Source organism: Plasmodium berghei (assembly GCF_900002375.2).
Source record: "Plasmodium berghei ANKA genome assembly, chromosome: 10".
Lineage (NCBI taxonomy): Eukaryota > Apicomplexa > Aconoidasida > Haemosporida > Plasmodiidae > Plasmodium > Plasmodium berghei.
The window spans coordinates 969,984-993,333 of NC_036168.2; the positions used below are offsets into that span (position 1 = coordinate 969,984).

The 23,350-nt window shown below is 22.2% G+C and overlaps 4 protein-coding genes and 5 non-coding genes across 9 annotated transcripts; 3 read left to right on the forward strand and 6 right to left on the reverse strand.

The window, feature by feature from the left end:
• Positions 1–843: 843 nt before the first annotated feature.
• PBANKA_1024300 (ATP-dependent RNA helicase DBP4, putative) lies at positions 844–3,730 on the forward strand (the record flags this gene model as incomplete). Its single annotated transcript, XM_034565335.1, has 2 exons — positions 844–3,409; positions 3,687–3,730. The coding sequence occupies 2 exons, from the start codon at positions 844–846 to the stop codon at positions 3,728–3,730; spliced, it is 2,610 nt and encodes an 869-aa protein (XP_034422042.1).
• Positions 3,731–4,881: 1,151 nt separating this feature from the next.
• Positions 4,882–5,189, forward strand: PBANKA_1024311. Its single transcript, XR_004611902.1, has one exon. It is a non-coding gene; the product is annotated as a signal recognition particle RNA (non-coding RNA).
• A 1,047-nt stretch (positions 5,190–6,236) lies between these two features.
• Positions 6,237–6,355, reverse strand: PBANKA_1024331. The gene has a single exon (XR_002688204.1). It is a non-coding gene; the product is annotated as a 5S ribosomal RNA (ribosomal RNA).
• A 349-nt stretch (positions 6,356–6,704) lies between these two features.
• PBANKA_1024341 lies at positions 6,705–6,823 on the reverse strand. The gene has a single exon (XR_002688205.1). It is a non-coding gene; the product is annotated as a 5S ribosomal RNA (ribosomal RNA).
• Positions 6,824–7,161: 338 nt separating this feature from the next.
• Positions 7,162–7,280, reverse strand: PBANKA_1024351. The gene has a single exon (XR_002688206.1). It is a non-coding gene; the product is annotated as a 5S ribosomal RNA (ribosomal RNA).
• A 1,228-nt stretch (positions 7,281–8,508) lies between these two features.
• On the reverse strand, positions 8,509–8,580 carry PBANKA_1024371. Its single transcript has one exon. It is a non-coding gene; the product is annotated as a tRNA-Pro (tRNA).
• A 1,141-nt stretch (positions 8,581–9,721) lies between these two features.
• Positions 9,722–10,132, reverse strand: PBANKA_1024400 (calmodulin, putative; the record flags this gene model as incomplete). Its single annotated transcript, XM_034565336.1, has 1 exon — positions 9,722–10,132. One exon carries the CDS (start codon positions 10,130–10,132, stop codon positions 9,722–9,724), a length of 411 nt encoding a protein of 136 aa, XP_034422043.1.
• Positions 10,133–10,539: 407 nt separating this feature from the next.
• PBANKA_1024500 (conserved Plasmodium protein, unknown function) lies at positions 10,540–11,464 on the reverse strand (the record flags this gene model as incomplete). Its single annotated transcript, XM_034565337.1, has 3 exons — positions 10,540–10,584; positions 10,928–11,022; positions 11,128–11,464. 3 exons carry the CDS (start codon positions 11,462–11,464, stop codon positions 10,540–10,542), a joined length of 477 nt encoding a protein of 158 aa, XP_034422044.1.
• Positions 11,465–13,439: 1,975 nt separating this feature from the next.
• PBANKA_1024600 (liver specific protein 1) lies at positions 13,440–23,204 on the forward strand (the record flags this gene model as incomplete). The annotated part of the gene is made up of 1 exon (XM_034565338.1): positions 13,440–23,204. One exon carries the CDS (start codon positions 13,440–13,442, stop codon positions 23,202–23,204), a length of 9,765 nt encoding a protein of 3,254 aa, XP_034422045.1.
• Between the last annotated feature and the right edge of the window lie 146 nt (positions 23,205–23,350).

The window sequence follows — 23,350 nt, forward strand, 5'->3', positions numbered from 1 at the left end:
TGTTATATACTTTTTAAAAAAAAAATCTAAAATATTTTTTTTATAAATTTATATTTTTAGTGTTTAATCTCCATTATGCATGTTGATATTTTTTTATGTATATACCATTTTAATAATATTTCTACATATCTATCTCTTTTTTTTAATAGCCAACTGTCAATATATTTTTTTAAAAGGAAAAAAAACAATTTTTAAGCATAAATTTAGGATAAACATAACTTATTAATTATTTTGTTTGTATTTTTAAATTATTTGTAACATGTTGAAAATATTGTTGAGTATTTTTTTTTTATTTTATATTTTATTAAATATTCCCCAATTGGTATATTTATGAAAAAATATATATATTCCAAATTCTTGTTTTATTTGTGAGAATAAATCTTATTTTTTATAATTCATGGGTACAACATAACTTGTATAAATTTTTTTTTAATGCAAATATGCATAACAGTAACATATATACGCTTATATTTTTTTCCCTATGAAAATACTTTTTAATGAAAAAATGATAAAAAAACTTCAATCATTTATATCAAAAAAATTTCAACAGTAAAAAAATATCGAATATATATATAATTCATGAAAGAAATGATTAAATAAAATATTATAAAAATCGAGAGCCTCGTGGTATTCAAATAAGTTATTTTCTTCAAAGATGACAACGTCATTTTGAAATAATAATAATATCATAGATTTCCAATATTTTTATTATTATTATTACATTTCGTTTATTGATATATTTTTATATTGTATTTTTAACTTTTTTGAAAAATTAAATATGCAGATTTTTCCCATTTAAAGTGCATATATAATATTTTTGCTAAAAAAATAAAATAACTGAATATGATAGGTTATAAAGGAAGGATAGATAAAAATAATAAAATTCATAATAAAAACTATCATAATAAGGTAAAAAAGCACAAAGGAAATAAAAATGTTCGAAAAAATAATAATGCAGATGAAAGGGCACAGCTACAAAAAGAAATTGACGAAAAGTTAAGCTCTATAGTAGAGGAAAATAAAAGGAAGCAATATGATGAATGGAAACTAAATATAGAAAACGAAAAAAATCCTAACGTAGAAAAAAAACAAAAAAAAAACATAGAAAATGAAAAAAATAAGAAAAAAAAAAATGATAATAACGCAGAAGAAAGTGATAATGAAGTTAAGCGGTATAAAAACAACTTAACTATAATTGATAAAAATGTATTAACACAACAAGAATTTAAAACTTTGCCAATAAGTAAAAGAACATTGAGATCATTGAATGAAAACAATTTTACTCATATGACAAATATACAATCAGTGTCTATACCTATAGTCTTATTAAATAAACATATATATGCTCAAGCGCAAACTGGAACAGGAAAAACACTATGTTTTTGTATACCATTAATTGAAAAACTTTATAGAGAAAATATTGATAATTATAATAAAATATTAGGAGGCCTAATTATAACCCCAACAAGAGAATTGGTATTTCAAATATTTGAGGTTTTAAACATGTTAAATAAATATCATAAATTAAATATTTGTTGTGCAATAGGGGGTAAAGATGAAGAAAGGGAAAAATCGATTTTTAGTTATTCCAACATTATAGTATGTACACCAGGAAGATTATTATATCATTTAGAAAATAATTATTATTGTAATTTAGACTATTTAAGTACTTTAATAATCGATGAAATTGATAAATTAATTGATAAAAGTTTTTATGATAATTTAAAAAATATTTTATTATATAAGCCTAAAGACAATTGCCAAATTTGTTTATTTTCAGCCACTATATGTAAATTTTTAAATATCATATTAAAAACATTTAACATTAAAGATTATGAATATGTCAGTATAAATAATAATGATAAATATATAGAAAGTAATAATATAAAACAAATATATATTGAATGTAGTATATATGAAAAAATTAATTATTTATATACTTTTTTATTTTCAAAAAAAAATAAAAAAATAATTGTTTTTTTTTCAACATGCAAACAAGTTCGATTTATGTTTGAAGTTTTTAAAAAAATTAAAGTGGGTGTTATGAAATTTTTACAATTACATGGAAAATTAAAGCAAACGTCACGATTAAACACATATCATTTATTTTCAAAAAAAAATAATTTTGTTTGTTTATTTACAACGGATATAGCTTGTAGAGGTCTTGATTTTGCTTCAGTCGATTGGGTTATACATTTTGATTTTCCAGAAAATTTAGAAACATTTATTCATAGATCGGGTCGAACTGGTAGATTTACGAATGTAGGAAATAGTCTTATCTTTTTAACAAATGAGATTGATAATAAAAAATATTTTTTAAATGTATTAAGGGAAAATAATATTGAAATAGTGGAGAAATTTATTAAAAAACAAAAACTCTTTGATATTAATAAAAAAATACATTCTTTAAATGCAGCGTTTGTTGAAATTAAACATTTAGCAAAGAAATCATTGATTATTTATTTAAGGCATTTATATATTATTATGAAATTTAGAGATATTAAAAAACTCGATTTAAATCAGCTAGCCTATGCATATGGGCTTATCGAATTTTCTCAAGAAATGATGGATGAATTGAATATAAATGATGGAAATAAAATTGAAATGAAAAAAAAGAGATCCAGGTTTGAAAAGTTTTTAGAAATACTCAAAACTCGCAAATCGAAAAAGGAAGGAAAAGAAGGGAATGAGGATAGTGTGAATGAAAACAAAAAGGATAACATGAACAAGTCAGAATATAACAATGTTGATAATAGTGATAAATCAGAGAATAAATTGAGGCCAAACAAAATTCAAAAGTTGAGAGATATCCAAAAAGGAGACATAATTTTAGACAATGATGATATTACGAATATACAAGAAGAGGATGATTTATTTGTTCCTCAAAAAGTTGAAATTGAAGACATTGGTCCTTTATTATTACCAACTAAAAAAAGGAAAAAACGAGTCAAGGTAGCCAAAATGCTAAGTAATAGTGTATTATATGATGATGTAGGAAATGAAATAAATGATGAAAATGGAAAGTTTAAGATATTAGTAAATGAATTAAATGAAAATGGTGAGATGGAACAAAGTGATATAGAAAACAAAGATACTGAAACAGATGATGAGTATACAAAGGGCAAGCATGATGAAAAATCGTATATTGAATTATTAAAAGAAAAAGTTGAAAAAGATAATGAACAAATAAAAATTGATAAACTAAAGAAAAAAGAAAATATGATGAATAGAGATAATTCAGATGAGTTATCTAATTATGACAAAGAAGCATTATCTTATCAAGAGGGCAACTTTAGCAATTCTGAAAATAATAGCATTATGAATAACCAAATTGATGATACCCACAAAATGAACAAATTAATTGATAAGAAATCTCAAAGCAAAAAACAAAAAGAAGACAATTTAAATGGTAAGATTTATTATATCTATTTGCATATATTATTTGTTATATTTTCGATATATTATGTATTTTATTGGTTTTTTGTGTATATATATGTAAGCATACTTTTTTCATATTTGCAAAGTGGGTAAAATAGGGAATATGCCTTTCCTCCTATTTTCCCTCTATAATAATTCCATAAATAAATGCGTAATTTTATAGAAAGAAATTAATTCATCATTATTGAATCGTATGATTATCACCATTTGGTTGTTATATTATTTTATCTATTTTTTTTTCTTTGTAGAAAATATATCAGATTTAGAGGAAAAAGTAATGATGTTTTTATAATTCAGATTATTTCCACATTTTTGAGAATATGATGAAATCTTCAATAAAATACACTAGGCATAAAATGCTAATATATATATATTTTTATTTGTTTAGTTAATAATTTAATAAATTTTTGTCATTTTCTTATTTTTTTGTTTTATGAAATTATATATCCATGATGTTTCTTCTTAATAATTTATACAACGAACTATAAGAAGCATGTGCATATAATTTTATTTTGGTTACTATGTGTGCATATTTTTAACTTTTTAAGTATAAAAGGAAATTTGCACATAAATATATTTTATTTTTTTTGCTTTTTACTATTAAACAATGAATTATTTTTTTAATCCAAATGATATATTATCACAATATAATAAAAATAGACATCATTACTTTTTTTACCAATTTAATACATTTTAGAATAATGCATTTATTATTTTTTTTATCATAAACAGTTGTATATTTGTGGTGCCGAATTTAATATGTAACTAATCTCAGTGTGTCGTAAATTTTAAAAGAATATATTAATAAACAAGGATGGCTAAATATATATATTGTTATAGGAGGGTATATGACCTATTTAATGAATATATCAATATTTATAATATATATGTTTATGCATATTACACATATACAAACGTATTGGTTTTACATTTCCATTTTTTATATACTTATAATTGTAGTTAACATAATTCGTAACTATAATTTAAATATATTTGAACTTGAAGTTTATAAAGTGACAACCTAACTTTATGTAATTTATAATATAAATTGCAATAAATTATTTGGTAATGAAAAATGTATTATTTATTCTACTCAAATAAAATTACTTATACTACGTAAATATATATAACATTACTTAGTATATGATGCTATTATGAAATCATTTAAAATAAAAAAATATTTTTTATTAAAAGGAATATATTATAAATCAAACTAAGTAAAATGCAATTTTTATAATAACAAAAAATACGCATATAATCATAAGGTAAATGCTTATATATATATTATTTTTTTTTTCAAAATTAGCTTATTATAAATTGGTAGAAAAAAAATTATAGCACATATAATTTTCTTATATATACTTTACAAAAATAAAAAATATAAGTGACCAAAATTAAAATATTTTATGATATGCTAATACTATGAATTATATATTTATAATATCCGGCTGTATGCTCCTCGGGGTATGCAGCTGTAACCGTAAGGGGAAAGCAAAGTAATTTGCGCAGCCTTTAAGGGATGTTACTCATGCCACGAGAAATTCAATATATAAGAGCTCTCGTCTATTGCAAGATATAAGTTACTGAGCATGTTATGTTGGAAAGATAACATGCTGTAGTAATAATGAATTGCGGAACGCCTTAGGCTGGAAACAGAGCAGGGTTAGCAATCGCTTGTATACGGTGCAAAGTTTGCGATGAGCGATTAGTATATCTCGAATCTCGTCAAGCATGGTAAGCACACCAATTGGTTGTTTTTTTTATATAATAAATTCAAAATTTTTTTTTTAATATTTATATAGGGGTAAAAGAAATATTTTATATAACACCAAATATAATCATTATACAAATTTAGTAAAATATTTAATATATAAATAATATTAAAATTTATTATTTTGATTTGTATTAAACATATAATCATATTTTGGTCATTAAAAATAAATATAATATAATTCAAATGATTTTTTGTATATTTTTTTATTAACTGAATAGAAAATTTATTTTTAAACTTTTTAAATTGTTGAAGACTTCTTACATTTTAAATAAATTGTTAATTAAATATTTACATGTATTGTCATGAAATTTTTAAAATAATTATCTAAGTATAAGGGTGTGCTATATGAATATTTTTGTCAAATATATACAAAAAAAATTGTAGACAAATTTTACTATAAGATGTATATTTATACTGGATTACAGTTTTACTACTATATATTTAATATGAGTTTATTTTTTTTATTATTTTGTCCATAACTAGTTTTATAAAATGCTGAAATGTTACATTCATATGAAAGTATGATTAATTTTAAACTTATATTTCACATGTGTGATTCATCACAATTTAATTAAGGAATATTCTATGTTTCAAATTGTATCAGACGGAAAGTTACATTAAAATAATATATACATATATATATGCAAACATGAAACTAAATAGTCTGCCTATTAACATAAGCATAGCTCCATTATTAAAAATTGTCCATACTCATGCAATATAAGAGATATACATTTTTGTATATATAACATAAAGTTTAATATTCCCTTATTTTTACAATAAAAACAATTTTAACACTACATTATATATACAATAAAGTGACTAAAATTCGTCAAAAAAAAACTAATTATACGAGTTATTACAATACAAAAATCATTATTTCAACAAATATCATAAGTATATAAAGTTAATAAAATTTATACTTCATTTAATTAATAATATATATTTATTTAATAAAAAATTAAATAATAAAAAGTAATAGAATTTTGATTTTAATAAATATATTTTTTGTTTGATATAAAAAATGACTCATCACTTAGTGTTCCCGAGCGGTCTCCCACCTCAGTACTAGCCAAGCCTTACAGTGCTTAACTTCAGAGTTCTGATGGGATCTGGTGTGGCCACTGTAGTATGAACGAGTCAAAAGTTATACAATTTTTATATATTATATTCATAATATATAATGTAAAGTAAAATATATATAGTAAAATATTTGCCTATTATAATTAAAAAAAATATATATGAATATATATAGTGCATATTAATATGTTATATAATAAAATAATTGTTAAGGCATAGTATGATTAAAGATACATTTGTTTAAAAATTTATATAATATTGAATTAAGGTACAATTAATATATTTCGTTATTTAAATAATAAAGATTTCCTGGTTAATTGAAACTAAAGGATGTTTTTTTAAAGATGTTTTTTAAGGATTTTTCTTTTTAAAAATTTGGGTTAAAAAATATATTTTTTGTTTGATATAAAAAATGACTCATCACTTAGTGTTCCCGAGCGGTCTCCCACCTCAGTACTAGCCAAGCCTTACAGTGCTTAACTTCAGAGTTCTGATGGGATCTGGTGTGGCCACTGTAGTATGAACGAGTCAGAAATTATACAATTTTTATATATTATATTCATAATATATAGTATAAAGTAAAATATATATAAGTAAAATATTTCCTATTATAATTAAAAAAAAATTGAATATATAGTGCATATTAATAAATTATATAATATAATAAAAAAAATATATTAATGCCTGTAGGATTATAATACAAGGGTATCCCAAAAATAAATATATTTTTTTTAAAAACAATAAAATAAATAATAAGTTATTATTTCGTTATATGACTAATATACGAGTTTTAGGCTAAAAAAATTATAAAGGATGTTTTCTTTTTAAAAATTTGGGTTAAAAAATATATTTTTTGTTTGATATAAAAAATGACTCATCACTTAGTGTTCCCGAGCGGTCTCCCACCTCAGTACTAGCCAAGCCTTACAGTACTTAACTTCAGAGTTCTGATGGGATCTGGTGTGGCCACTGTAGTATGAACGAGTCAAAAGTTATACAATTTTTATATTCGTTAAGAATTTTTATTTTCATTTAAATAAATTTATATACATATGCATAAATAGATATAGCACTTAATGCTTGATTTTACTTTTATAAAAAAATTTTATGTATCATGTTTTTTTTATTAATTTTTAAAGGGCTCATAAGTATTATTAAAATTATTAGGGATAATATATAACTTAGCCTTATACAAATAGTATATTAAATTTGTTGTATATCACTTATGAAATTTTATATGATGTTTTTCTTTTCTATTATTCTTTAAAAATAATTTGATAATTTTATTTATTTTATTAAATACTAACAATTAAAATTATAAGTATTACCTTTTTAAATATTAATATATACATTTCCAAATTTTATTTAATTTTTCAATAAATATATTTAGCTCTGAATAAAAGTAACAATAGTTAAGTCTTATATGTATATATACTGTAACTATTAAAAACCTTACCAACATTTGTATCCTTTGTTTTCAAAACGTCAAAGTATAATATGAAAGGTTCCTTATGAAAAATAATATCATTTATTTTATATTCCAAGAAATTACCACTGCTTTATATTATTTCCTTTAACAATATTCATTTAAAGACGAATATATAAAATAAAATTTTCATAAATATATTGCAATTAGACGTTGTTATAATACAAAGCCTTTTCTTACAGCATTCTACAAAACTCTTCTAAGGACAAAAGTATATTCATATGAAATAATACTAAATATCAATGCATATTATGTATATGGAAAGTAATATTTATATAAATATGGAATTCTTACATAAGCTTATCTATATGTGATATACAGAATATATATTATATATAATAATTTAATGTAAAAATGTTAAAGAAAAAAGACTTAAATATAAACAACTAAATTAGAGAGCAACACTAGTATATAATAAGAAAGGTATTTAAATTTAGTTCCTTATTATATAGCATACCGTGAATATATTTATTATGTACGTACATTATAAAGTATTTGTTCATCCAAATAAATATTATAAACATTTTTGTTAACTTTATTAATACTCCTTTCCCATTGAAAATAACCTTATTTTATTCGTAAACAAGTAAAAAAAATATAAATATATTTTCATTAATATATATAGAATATTAAAAATATTATATATATTAATTGTATATTATTTAATTAATAATAATAAAGTTAAAGAAAAGATCTTAAATGTATTATATATATTGAAAAAGTGAACCATGGGCTACTCCGGGAATCGAACCCGGGACCTCTCCCACCCTAAGAGAGAATCATACCACTAGACTAAGTAGCCTCATTTAATATTTAACTATATGATTAATAAATATTTAATTATTTATATATTTATTTAAATGCAAAGCCGAAAATAATAAAAAGAATTCAAAATAAAATTACATTATATAGTATTATGTAAAAATAATATAAAATATAATATTTGCTTATATATGCATAAATAAAATATATGCTTAATAATTTAACGCTATAAATCTATATATTATATTTAAATAGTTAAAAATTAATAAAAAAAAAATGTAAACACCAAAACTACTAATTATAATAATAAATAATATATATGGTGTTTTATCATATTATATATCTATTACACATTTTAAATGTATAAAACTTATACAGCATTTTTACAATAAGCTAATATTCATTATCATCACAGTATAATTTATTTTCCAAGGTAAATAAAATACAAAATTTTTGTTTATTATTTGAAAGTATCAACGTATGAACCACCAAAAGTTTTTAAATTTTGTGCCAAGCCTATACTGAATCAGGATATAATTCTGGTGGCATCTTCAATAGTATATTTTTTATTCCCATTAAGATGATATTTTAATACGTCTAAGTTATATCAAAAAAATATGAACACCTTGTGTTTTGAGGTAAATACATATACATAATTGCAAAACTAATAACGGATTAATAGGCATGTGCAGAATTTATAGTGGTATTTAAATTACGATTTTATTTTTTTTTAATAAATATAGATGAATTACTTTAATAATAAAAATGTCCTTATAATTTTAGACAAATATGAAAGCATGCTATTTTTCAAATATTATATTTTATGGATGTGTATATACACAAGGTATAAGGCATGAGCGCATTTCAGATGATGTATATAAATTGTAATTAAAAAAAAAATATATGTATGCTTTTCGTTAAGCATTTATGATGATATATAAGTTTTAATAACAAATATAAGAGAGAACAATGAATATAATTTTTAATTAAATTGTTAAACTCGGAGCATTATTATAAGGTAAAAAATATGTAAAATAAACAATTTAAAGCAACATAAAATTATATATAAGTAAAAAGTATTATATAACTATATTTATAAAGGGTTTAAGGTAAATATATGAATAATTCAGTCTAGGTATATTTCATTATGATTTTAGTTAATGTGTTTCTATATTCTCACTTTAAGATAATATTTTATCTGCGAGTTCTGGTATACTTATAAATTCTTCATTTTTAGGGTCAATGTATTTTTTAAATTCTTGATAATCACCTTCTACCAAAATATCGCTCATTGTTCTGACCAAAAAAACTAAAATATCTACTGACAATTTACCTGTGTCTTTTTTATCTAACACTTTTAGTGATTCTATGACTTTCTCTTTTGGTGTAGAATTACCTAAGTGTTTCTTTGCGATTTTAGAATATTCGGTTATTGAATAAACTTTATATTCTTCACTGTAGATATATTCACTATCTGGTGATATTCCAATACATCTTAGGGCATATACTAACTCGATACTGGAAATGAAACCGTCGGCATTTTTGTCTACTGCGGAAAAGGATTCGTTAATTAAAGTATCTATGTTAGACATTTTTTAAGTAGGTAAAATTTTTATAATAATATTAATGCTGAACAAAAAAAAATTTATACATATAAAAACATATATGTAACAATGTAGGATTGTAACAAAATAATGCACAAAAACGAATTTTTATAAATACTTATTAAAAAATATATAAATATAAATAATTTTTTATATGTTTGTAAATAAATTCAATAAAGTAACAATTTTGACATAAATTATAATTGTGGAATTCAATTTATTTTATTTTTTACGAAGAATAAAAAATTGGATGAAATTGGAAATAATTTATTATGGTATTAAATATTATAAAAATTGTAAAAATTATAAAAATACATTTATACATATATTACATTTATTTTGCAAACGTTATTATATATTATTATGTCTCAATATAACTTTTTTTATATTGGTTATCATAATTCTTCAATCAATTCTTGTTTACACTGCTCATTATGTTCCTGTAAAATGTCCAAAAAAAAAAAATAGCTATTATTGTTCATAAAAAAAATTTTTTTTGGTTGTTTTTTTAACATAATTCATATATTTATTGTATATATTCTGTCTGTTCATGTAAATATTAAAAATATTTTTTAAAATAAAGAAATAGCTTGTTTTTTTATTAATATTATTTATATTTTATTATATAATTGTTATCTTAAATTGGTATGTTAAGAAATGTTATCATATAGCTACACCCAATTGATTTTATAAATTATCAAACAATTATATACATATATATATTTGTGAAAATATTCGAATAACCATCATATAAGAATTCTTCACTATTTTTTGGTTGTTTACTTGGCTTGGAACTTCAGATATTGTAATGTTTTTTTCCCTAAGTTCATTGTCATTCAAATTTTCGTTGCACACATCAAAAATACCCATAGATACGTCTACAAAAATATAAATAAAAATAATATATTTAATAATTTTAAAATTACAAGAATTTTTTAGTTATTAAAACAGTGAAAGGAATAATAGTATGGAAATAAAATTACCCATAACAACACAATTTTCGTCAATATTGTCATGTGACTGATCAAACATATCTTTGTCGATTCTCACACTTTCTTTATCCATATTTTTGATATTTTCATTGGATTTTTCAATTTTTGATAAGAAATTTTTATATTTATCTTTAGAAAAACTGCCTATTAAACTTCTGTTAATCGTTGGTTTTTCCTTTTTTGTTTTTTCTTTGTCTTGATTTTCATCATTATACAATAGAAATTTATTTGATAGAGTTTCTTTGAATTGATCATCTAATAAGCTTCCTCTATGTATTGTGCCGCATTTTTTTGTTTCAGGCTCATCATTTATTTTATTTTCTTTCATTTTTGCTTAGATATTTAAGCTTTTAATGGTTTAATTTTTACAATTATTATTAAAAGGTAAATTTAAATAAAAACTATATTATTATTTGGCTTATTGTCCTTTTATGCCGATATGATAGTATTATAAAAAGTGTAAGTTTTTATTACTAATAATAAAGCATGTAACTTAAAGGTTATCATTTCAAATCACTTAGTTAATATCAGTCATACCTTATGCTATTTTTGCTAAACGGAAGGATTTCGTACAAATAAGCTTTACACTAATACATCGGATCCTATCATTTCGTTTAATTCATTATTCATTTATTTATGTTATTATATTTTTTTTTTTAGTTATTAAAAAATTATATTTTATAAAAAAAAGAATATAATGACATTATTAAGAGTAATATATTTTTTTCGGAGAATTATTCTCATATTAAATTGAAACACCACATGAATAATTAAGTTGGTAATGTATTATACAACAAAAATGCAATAATAGCGTTATAACATTAATTTATATTAATACGTTTAGAAATATGGATATATTTAAATATTTATTAATGTGCAATAAAATATTTAACGATGCTTAAAACGGCGTGAATTTACTTTAGGATGAAAAGTAAGCCACTTGATGACTTAAGCGAATTTTAAGGGAAAATGAAAATTTACATGACATTTTTGATAAAAGGAAGGTTTTCATTTAAATACACATAACATATAGAAAAGAAAATTAAGATAATTGTTCGTTTCTTTGCTTTTTTATTATTTTTTTCAAATAGGTTTATTTCCAAAATTTTGTTGTATTCTTCATAAAGTGTAAAAAAAGGGTAAGCAGGTTAAATCCTAGTTAAAAATATAAAATGGGTATAAAGTTTCTATATAACTGGGTTCTTATATGTTTTTATACAATAAAGTAAATTATAATGGGAGCCTCCATATCACCTAGATCGATCAATATATACCAATGAATAATTCATATGAAACGCAAGAATCTACCAGCTATTGATTAGCTTACAATAACAATGTATAAGTTGCCTCTTAGAAAAATGTGATATAGTAAATTAAACATATCCTTTCATTTTTTTATGTTATAGATATGGATAACCACTTAAATTGTTTGCAACATTTATGGTGTTATTCTCAAATTATTAATACGTTATTAAAAGTGAAATACTCGCCAATTATGAAGAATAATATATATATTTTTTACTAACCTTATTATTTTTTTTATACTTTTGCATGCTTAGTGTGCATTAAAAAATTGTAATAATATAAACCACATAAGTGTCTATTTTTGATACGATATGTGCACATGCAATTTTTGATAAATTAAATAGAACAAATCGATAATATGAGATTTCAAAAGAAATAAATTATTTTAATTTAAATTATTTAACTAATTGGAAAAGGAAATATTTATTATAAAATTAAAAAGGAAAAAAAACGATAAAGAAAAAATTCCCATTTTTTTTTATTAATAGAACAACACTTGTTTAGTTGTGTGAATATTATGGTTATAGAGATGTCGATTAGTCATAACTCATATCATCTTCTAAACAATGAATAAATAAATATATTTATATACACACTTTTTAGTAGATATAAAACCAATATATGTCAAAATATTTCATATAAAATACCAAATTCTCGAAATATTATATGAATAAATATGTAAAAGTTTTGAATGAACAAAAAAATATTTACAATTTTGTATTCTTCTGTCATATTAGAGAAAAAAATACAACTTTACCCTTATAATTTTCATTAGATATATAATACACACATATTTTATTTAAACGTATTTATTTTGTTTTGTTTTTTAATATATATACGTAGATCAAAGTTATATATTGAACAAATGAATTATCTAGGAGAATGATAATATTTTGTTGTTTGTTTATTTTGGCGCAGAACCGTTGTAATTATTAGTACAAACCATCTTACTATTATTGTTTTTATTTTATTTTAATTTGTTTTTTTAATATATTTTTATGTATATGAAAAATATGAAACGAATTTTGGCTTATTCTTTATTTTTTTTATACATTTTACGCAATAATGTGCTATCCAAGAAAAATAGAGAATACAACTTACTAGGAAATGCACATAAAAGCGACAATATAGTTAATCGCCTTCAAGTTATAACAGAAGGGAAATATAGAGATGTTTTGTCTGAAGTTAATAAGCCTTTATTATCTATAATAGAAAATAACGAATCAGTGTCGCTTGATATTTTGTTATCTACGATAAAATTATTGGATGACAAAAATAAAGAAACTGATGATTTATCCAAAAAAAAAGAAATTGAACAAACAATTATATACATTAAAAATGCCATAAAAAATCATTTAGGAAATGTTGAAAATAATGAAGAAAATGATGGAAATGATAAAAATGATATAACAAAGACAAAATCAAATAAGAGCAATTTAATGTTAAAATTAGATAATTATTATATGAAAAGGGATCTTGAAAATTTAAAAAAAAAAAGTAACGATATTGCATTGAGAAAAAATAATTTAGGAAAAAAATTTAAAAAATTTAGTACCTCTAGTGAATCATTATTATTTGGTGCCCCTGGCGATCTTAATTTATCCGATGACAGTGTAAAAGAATTAAATAATATGGTATCTATTAAAATTTTAAGACAAAGAAATTATAAAGATAACATGTCATTTACTATGGAATCGCCCCCTGAAACGTTTAACAAATTAGTAGATTTATATACACCTTTACTTGATTTCAATTTAGATTCTTTAGAAAAATACAAAAATAATGAGATAAAATACTATACAGATTCTAAAAGTGAAATTTTTTATTTATTACGTGATAATATGGATCTAGGAAAATTTTTTTTGAAACTTCCTATTAGTAAAATGCCAAATGCTAAACCTAATGATAATATAAGTGAAAGTAGTGATGCTGATAATAAAATTTATACATATGTGAATAATAATTTGGAAAAGGACAAGAATGCAAAAGAATATTCCTTAGGTGCATACAATACAAACCCAGTTTATACATATTCAAGAAAAAAAAAAAAAATTCCTATAAATAAAAAAAATGAAAATAGTGAGTCAGCATCTCGAGTTAGCCATTTATTTCAGAAAAAAATGGATCGTACCTATTTGAACAAACCCCAAAAATACTATAATCATCAAAATGGATTAATTCACAAAAACATATCAAATGAGTATAATAGACAATTCATAAATTCAAATAATGAGAACGAGACATATTATAAAAAAGATAACAATAATATATTATTTGAAATTATAATAAAATCGCATTTATTAACAAATAATGATGTTTGCAAAAAAATTATAATAATAAAAAAAGGTGATGGAAATGATTCAATCGAAAATAACATGTCTGAAGATGCAAGGATCATATATGACAAAGATTTTTCAAAAAATTGTATACAATACTCTAAAAAGAATGATGAATTATATTATGTTATACCATTAATACATTTTAATGTCCCATCAAAAAGTATGCGTTGCTTATCATGTGATGATTATGAAAAACACATACATAATAAATGCCCATTCAATGAAAATTTTGTGCATCTAACGTACGACAATAAATGCATTGTTTGCATGCCATCTAGTGCTATTAATAATTGTTTAATTAATAGTCAAAAGGTAAATGTAGATTCATCTAAAGGCTGTTGCAATTGCACAAGCCATTTTCCTCCTAATAATAAATTTCATATATTTAAATACGTGTTTCCTTCATACAAATATATGCATAGAGTCAGAGATACGCATAATGGTAATAACTGCAATTGTGAGTCATTCATATATTTTGGACATGGTTATCCGAATTTTAAGGTGAGGAATATGAATAAACACAGAGATAAAAGAGTATATGAAATAATTCACAAACAAATGGAGAGTAAGTATAAATTATACAACAGACATAGTAATGAATATCAAGTTGGAGAAGGAACAATTGAAAACGATGTTGATGAATGCATGTTCTTCGGATGTATACACGACGAAGATTATAATGAGTTCGATGATTATAATATAAAAACGAGAGAAACAATTAAATTAAGTAGTAGCATTTTTGATCCTATAAACTTGAAAAAAAATAATAGTGATTATGCATATGATGATGAAGAAACTATTGAGAATGTAAATAAAGAAGGGTATATTAAAAATGATAGAAAACAAATTTTAGACATAAAAAATTTGTATGAAAATGCCGGCAATAATCCAGAAAATGAAAAAAATGAAGAAAATAGGGATATTGTTAAAGGTTCAGACGATTCTGATAACTATGATAATGAAATTTCTCAAGAAGCAAACAATATAGAATATTTTAAAAAATTGTATTATGACATTTTAAACAATAATAATGATGATGAGAGCGATGAGAGCGATGAGAGCGACGATGATGATAATGATTATTATGATGGAATCATCGATAACTTTTATAGCCTACGCTTTTTGTATAAAACCAGAATATTTACAAAAAAGAAAACAGTAATAAATGCATATATAAAAACAAATAAGATAAGTGCTGATGATAACAAGAAAAATATATTGTTTTTATTTAAAAAATTATTTAATAATGTTTTTAAAGATGTTCGTTACAAAATAAAAGACTCAGCAGTAAGTTTATTTCCAGTTATTACCGATTCAAGTATTATAGGATTTGATGTGGACTTCGGAAGAATACAAGCACAATATGCTGGTTGTATAAACATGCTTCGATATTCTGTTTTTGACACCCAAAATATGGCAATCTATTTTATTACCCCAGATAAAAAATATATTTTGCTAGAAGACGTTATAAAAGAAATAAACGAAGGAAATGAAAATTATCATTATAATGAAGATATAGAGGAAAATTCAAATAAAAATAATGAAACCTTCGACAATGAAAATGGTTCTCATAGTATTTTTGAAAATTTAGAATCAGAATTGGATAATGAATATAATAAAACGGATCAACCATCTACCCAGGATAAGAAACAGGAGATTGGCGATAAAGAAAATGCACATGAACCGAGTAAAGATGATCATTCTAAAAATAATGGAAAAGGCTCGTTAGTTGAATTAAATAAAGATCACGAAGAAAAGCATGAATTGTTGGATACAATATTAAAAGAATTTAACAATGAACGTGAAAAAACACCAGCACAAAATGAATTATCAAAAGTTTTATCAAAATATGGTGATTTATTATCAAAAGAAGATTTAAAGGAAATTAAGAATAACCATAAAAACGTTGATGTTAACAAGGGTAATGAAGAAAATGGTAATACTATAGAAATAATAATAAAAAAAAGTAGTAAAGATGATGAAGTAAATGGAAAAACTAATGATAAAGATAATATAGTAAACGAATCAAATGACCAAAGCGAATTTATTACCATTGATCAGAATGGATGTGAAATAATTAATGAGACATTGAGAAAATATATGGATAAATATTTTAGAGTTCATAATATTCCTATACATTATATTGAAAATAATAACATTTCCAAAAAGGAAATTCATATTACATCTGACATTGACTATGATTTAGATACACTTAAATCAAGTATTTTAGCTATTTCTAATACTAATGGGAAATCAATAGATGATTTTAAGTTATTCCTTATACCTAATGATATCGAGAAATATGATCCAAATAAATTAGAAGACATACCATCATCTATAAGAACTGCAAATGATTTGTATAATTATATTAAAACGATGAATATGAAAATTTTAATAGCATCTGTACATGATGGTTCTGGTATAAGTATAGAGCCACAAATTTTCAACTATTTATATGAATCAAATAATGATACACCATATATTGAATCTGCATTAGATGTAAAAGAAGGAAAAGAAGATACAAATATTGAATTGGAATTAAACAAATCTCAATATGATGATAAAGAAAATTTGAGAAATTCTTCGATTTTAGAAAAACAAGAATTGAGTAATGCATTATTAGAAAATGAAATATATGATACTACTAAAAAAGAAATAAAACCTGATAAAATTATGAAAAATGGAATAGAAGACACCAACTTAAGGGGGAAAATAAGCGGATGCTCTGAGGATTCAAGCATTTCTTCTAATAGCACAGAGGCGAAAACAATTGAAAATAATTCATACCACAAAGATGAGGAGGAAACATTTTTTGAAAATGATAATCAGTACACTACTCCAAATAATTATAATAAGATTGATATATATATAGATAATACGGATAGAAAAATAAATGTATTAAATGGGCTTATATTCAAAAATTATACATTAAAATCGTTTATAATGGATATTATGAACAAGATAATACATGTTCCTTCAAATTTTATAGACTTAAAGTCGTATAAAAAAGGGATATCTCCATTTGATATATTTGATTGCTTAGAATATTATTCTTATAATATAAAATCGAATATTATTAGTGCTTTATTTTTTGAAAAAAATATAAAATTATTGGACATATTAAAAAATCTTAATAGCAAAAACGAATATTTATTGATAAAAAATAAACATAGTGAATATTGTAGTGGTGTAGATAATTTGAAATATATAAAAATTCCATTGACAATCAATTTAAAAAAATCAAAAGATATATATTTAGAATTTCCAATATTCCACATAGATGAACATTATAATTTTGTTTATAGCAAAATAAGTTTTATGAATGTACCAGAAAATTATACAGCATCCAAATTATGCACTGCAGTAAAAAACATGTTGAATGAGGCATTAGAAATATATGAGTTAGATATTATAAAAAGTTTGAAAATATATAATATAATTGAAAATGAATGGGAATACATTGAAGATAATGCTTTGGTTCACGAAATAAAAATGGATAACAACTATTTATATACACTATTTATTCATGACACGTTTTTAACAAAAAGATATTATCAAGCTATGTCTAATTTAATTATTGATTTATCAAATAGTAATATTTATATTAAAAAGTTAGACATATATATTGATTATAATTACGAGCCTTACACACTTTATAATATACCCATACATATGTCTTTTATGAATTTAAAATATTTACTTTTATACCATACAAATGCATTTTTATCAGACTCTTTTTTGAATGAGTTCTTTTTTACGTATAATGAAAAATATCTTCAAAATTCATCTGCTAATGATATTAATAATGATAGTATATATAACCCAAATAGTGGTGTAGATGATTATATTTATGAAGAAGACGAACCCGAAGAAAGTATAAGTATCTTTAGTTTTATAAGTAGTTGTACCAGAAATAATAATAAAACATATAACCTATTTTTACTTAATATGGTGAATACATTTTATAAAATAAAATTGAATTCGAATAAAATGATGCAACCAATATTGGAGGATTTACTCAAAATATCTGGGAAATGTTCAAATGACAATATTATAGTTGAAATAAATAAATCATCTACAAAGGTAAAAAATATCGAAGTATATTTAGGAAATAATTCCAAAAAAATAAAAATAAAAAATGTACCATTAAGTTTATTAGTATGGAAATTTGTAAATATATTATTAAAAGGATCTTTTAATATATCAATAGAAGACCCAGAAAGATTATATAATTTATTTGTAATAGTCCCAAAAGATAAAGATGCAACGATTAATCGTGATTATTATATTTCTACAAAACCAGGGTATACTATTGAAAAGATATTAAAGGTAATTGGAACAAATAACCTATGTTTAATTAAAGCTTATCCAGAAAAATTGACACATATTAAAAATAGTACATATTATTATGAATATGCTATGTTTAGTTTTGATTTATTACCCAAAGTTATTGATTTTTCAAATCCAGTTGGATTATTAAGCTTTTATGTTAATTATAAAAATGAAAATAAATTAATTAATATAACCAATGCACCTGAAAATATAACTCCAGATAAGCTGTTAAAAACGATTCTTTTAGACATGTACTCTAAATGGCAAAATTTTCCTAAAGATGAAAAAATCAAATTTTCATTATTTTTAAATAATGAAGAAATACAAAATATAAAAGATTATATTAGTTCAGGAAAAGAAGCACAACTACGTACATTTGTTTCTTTAGATAAAAAACATAGTTATAGTAATAATAAAAAGAAATTCGTAGAAATAGACAAAATACCTGAAACAAATTCTATAAAAATTCAAGAGGCTGAATTAAAAGCAATGCAACTATATGATAATGTATTAAGAGAAATTTTATCTAAAGGAAATATAAATTATAATAACATAAGTGCTACTGGATATACAATATCAATTAACGTATTTGATGGTAATGCATATAGTCCTGTTACTATTTTTAATATACCCTTAAGTGCAACTAATAAAGACATAATTGCTTTCTTGTTAATTAAATCAAATCATATTAATACAAAACATGTTGTAGATGAATTTCTCTTATTAAACAAAGAGTCGTTTAACTTGTTAAAAACAAAAACTATAATAGATCAAAATGTTGTATTTATTGGTGAATTAACAGGACTAATTGACTTAGATAGAACAAATTTGTATTTAGTTCATAAACCTCAATTTAATTCTTTAGATAGCATATTTAAAAATGTGGCGAATAAAAATTATGATTTTAAATCAGAAAAAATAACTGCTTTAAGTATTAGTGAAGCAAAAGGAAGTATTATATTTAATATTATACTAAATCAAAATAAAAAAAAAGTTTTTAATGTTACAAATATACCCTATAATATGTATATAATCGATCTTTTACGCTATATAGTTGGATATCAAAGAAAATGGATATACAAATATGTCGATTTTTATATAATTAAAGGTAGTGAAAAACATGTTTTAAATGACCATTCAGGTATTATAACATATGGTAGAACAGTTAGCGAAATTTTTACGTTATGCAAAAAAAATGATCCATGTACTTTTCACATAGAACTTGCTTCTAACAAAATTGAGGATGGTATAAATAATACAATAGGGGATAATATTGATGCTCTTGTTAACAGAGATAACAATGATAATCAAAAAAATAATAATGATACAATCTTAAATGAATTGAAAAACAAAATAAACTCCGAAGAGGAAGACAATGTGGATATAGATTTGTCAGTATTACGTTTTGAATTTAATGCAGGATTATATGATAAGAATATATTTGGTACATCAACAATTTGTAATATACCTAAAAGTTACACAGTAGAAGATGTTTTAACACACATTAAAAATATGTTAAAGGATGATTGCAAAATACGAAATGCTGAAAATTTAGAACTAGAAATAAAAATTATATATAATGATACATATTTAACTATACCCAAAGAATTAAATATAGAGTATGTTATAAATTATTATTTTATTAACACACCATCTATTGTATTTGTTACAAATAATGATAATGATGATGAACCTTTTAATATTATTCACTTGATTTTAAATAATACAAAAATAGACATGAAAAATAATGTATTTGTTAAAAAGGAAATACCATTATATGTAAAGAAAAATAATAACTTAGAAAATATAAAATTAAAAAATATTCCATTATCAATTACAGAAGATAATTTAATTACTTACATAATAAATTATTTAACAAAAAATTCAGAAGTTATAAATTTTATGAGAGATAATACATCTATTTGTATATATCCTGAATGTGATCCTGTATATATACATTATGAAAATAGTCAGCTATCATTTATTGCTTCATTGTCTTATCATATAGCCTTAAGAAATATTAATTATATAACAACAATAGAATCTTTTGAAAACTTTTATGGTAATATGAGCCATTTTGAATTTGATTTTTATAAATATTCGAATTTTAATGAATCTAATATAAGTAATTATAATAAAACTGACATCAAAGAATTAATAAATTTTGATATTAATATTCATTTCCCAGCTACTATTAGAACAATTCGAATAAAAAATTTTAATATTAATATGCAAATGGAAGATTTATTTGCTAAAATTTTTCAATCTATAACAACAAATAGTTACAAGTGGAAAGATTTGTTTACATTTATTGGGAATAGATCTAAAATAGATATAATTGAAGAAGAAAGTGATAAAACTGAACAACTAATCGCCACTTTTAAAGATCATTTAAATGAAGGGCATAATTTAACATTTATTTATAAACCTGATAATAATGATATTAATAATTATATTATTCCTAGAATAAGCTATATGCCAGCATTGATAAATTTCCAAACAAAGTATATATCAATAAGTACAGAAATTAGTGAGTTTGAAAATAATGTAACTACAATGTATGGTTTTCCGGATTATTTAAGTCCGAGTTTTATGCTGACATTATTGCAATATAACCTTTTTAAAATACTAGGGAAAAATTATTTGTCAATTTATGGATGCTCCTATGATAGTAGTTTGTGTTTAAGCGAAAGCAATCTGTTACTAAAGAATAAGAGATTTTATGACGAGAATACAAAAAATGATAGCTCTAAACAGGCTATGAAATTTGTATTAAAATTGAAAAAGAAAGATAGTAAAAAAGTAAATACAATAAACGATTTAGTTTCTCTTGAACTAAATATATCGTGCCAAGAATTAAAAAATGATGAAGATATGGAAGAATGTAATGATATTATATCTTCTTTAAATGCATCTTCTATATTTTGGAGAAATAGTATATTAGGATTTATAGCAAATTCAATAATCATAAAAGATTACTATAATAATGCATTAACATTACCATATATAGATTATAGAATAAATGAGAAAATATTAATTCAAAATATATTAGAACATATAAATATATCACCATATTTATATAAATTATTCGAATTATCTCATATTGATAAAAAGTGTGTTAGTTATAAAAAAGAGCTTACAAATACAATATCCCATATTCAATGTTTATTATCTTTCGGACTTAACATATATTTTGATATTCATAGTACTAACGAATTAAATATATATAATGGGTTTGATACAAAAGATAATAAATCATTTAACATAACACATATTTATTCTTTCCCTGATTTATATGAACACAATTTTGCAGAATTTTATATTTATAATGATGATAAGACAAGATTATTAGTAAAAAATGCATATAAGAATATGAAAGTTTCTAGTTTGTTAAGTGAATTATCTAAAGCTCGATGTCGTATTCAAGAATTAAAATATGATCAGATATCTTCTTTTTATAAACTTGTATATGTATTGGATGGTAATAAATTTGTAGATATCCATCCAGATGAAAATGTAGAATTTATACATAAATTAGTTTTAAAATATTCACAAGAAAAATTTATGTTAAAAATTATAAAAAAAAATCATATTTATAATATAGATATACCCAAAAATATGAACTTAAGTTGCTACCCCCCATTAATTGACCTAAATAAAAATTATTACCAAGTTCCAATAAGTTTACAAATAAATGCTGAAACTTTTAATAAGTTAAGTGATGAATCATTTCCAAGAATAATAGTTAATAATGTGCCAGCAAATGCTTTTATAATATCTATAAAAGAATACTTAGTTGCTTTGTTTAAATCATATATCAAAAGTATAGCTGAGAATAGTATCAATGCAAATTTTTATGAATTTGATATTGATATGCTAATTGTTATATATGATTCAACCCTAAATAAAATACATAAAATAAGTTCAAATGCTTTACAAAGCTTAACAGTATCTAAGTTTTTTAAAACTTATTATAATGCATCATTAGTGTTTCAAATGGAAGAAATTGAAAAATTCCCAGAATATATATATGATAATTTTATTAATAACTTTTCGAAGGCTGTTATTGATTTTTCTATTTCCATATTCTAAAATTACTAAAGCAGTTAATTAGTAAAAATAGATACTTAATTTTTAAAGAAAATTGCATTATTACATTTAAATGTACATACGTTTACCCATAAATTATGAATTTGAATATTTAAAATTTTATAGCTATTGTATATAATATCATTCCT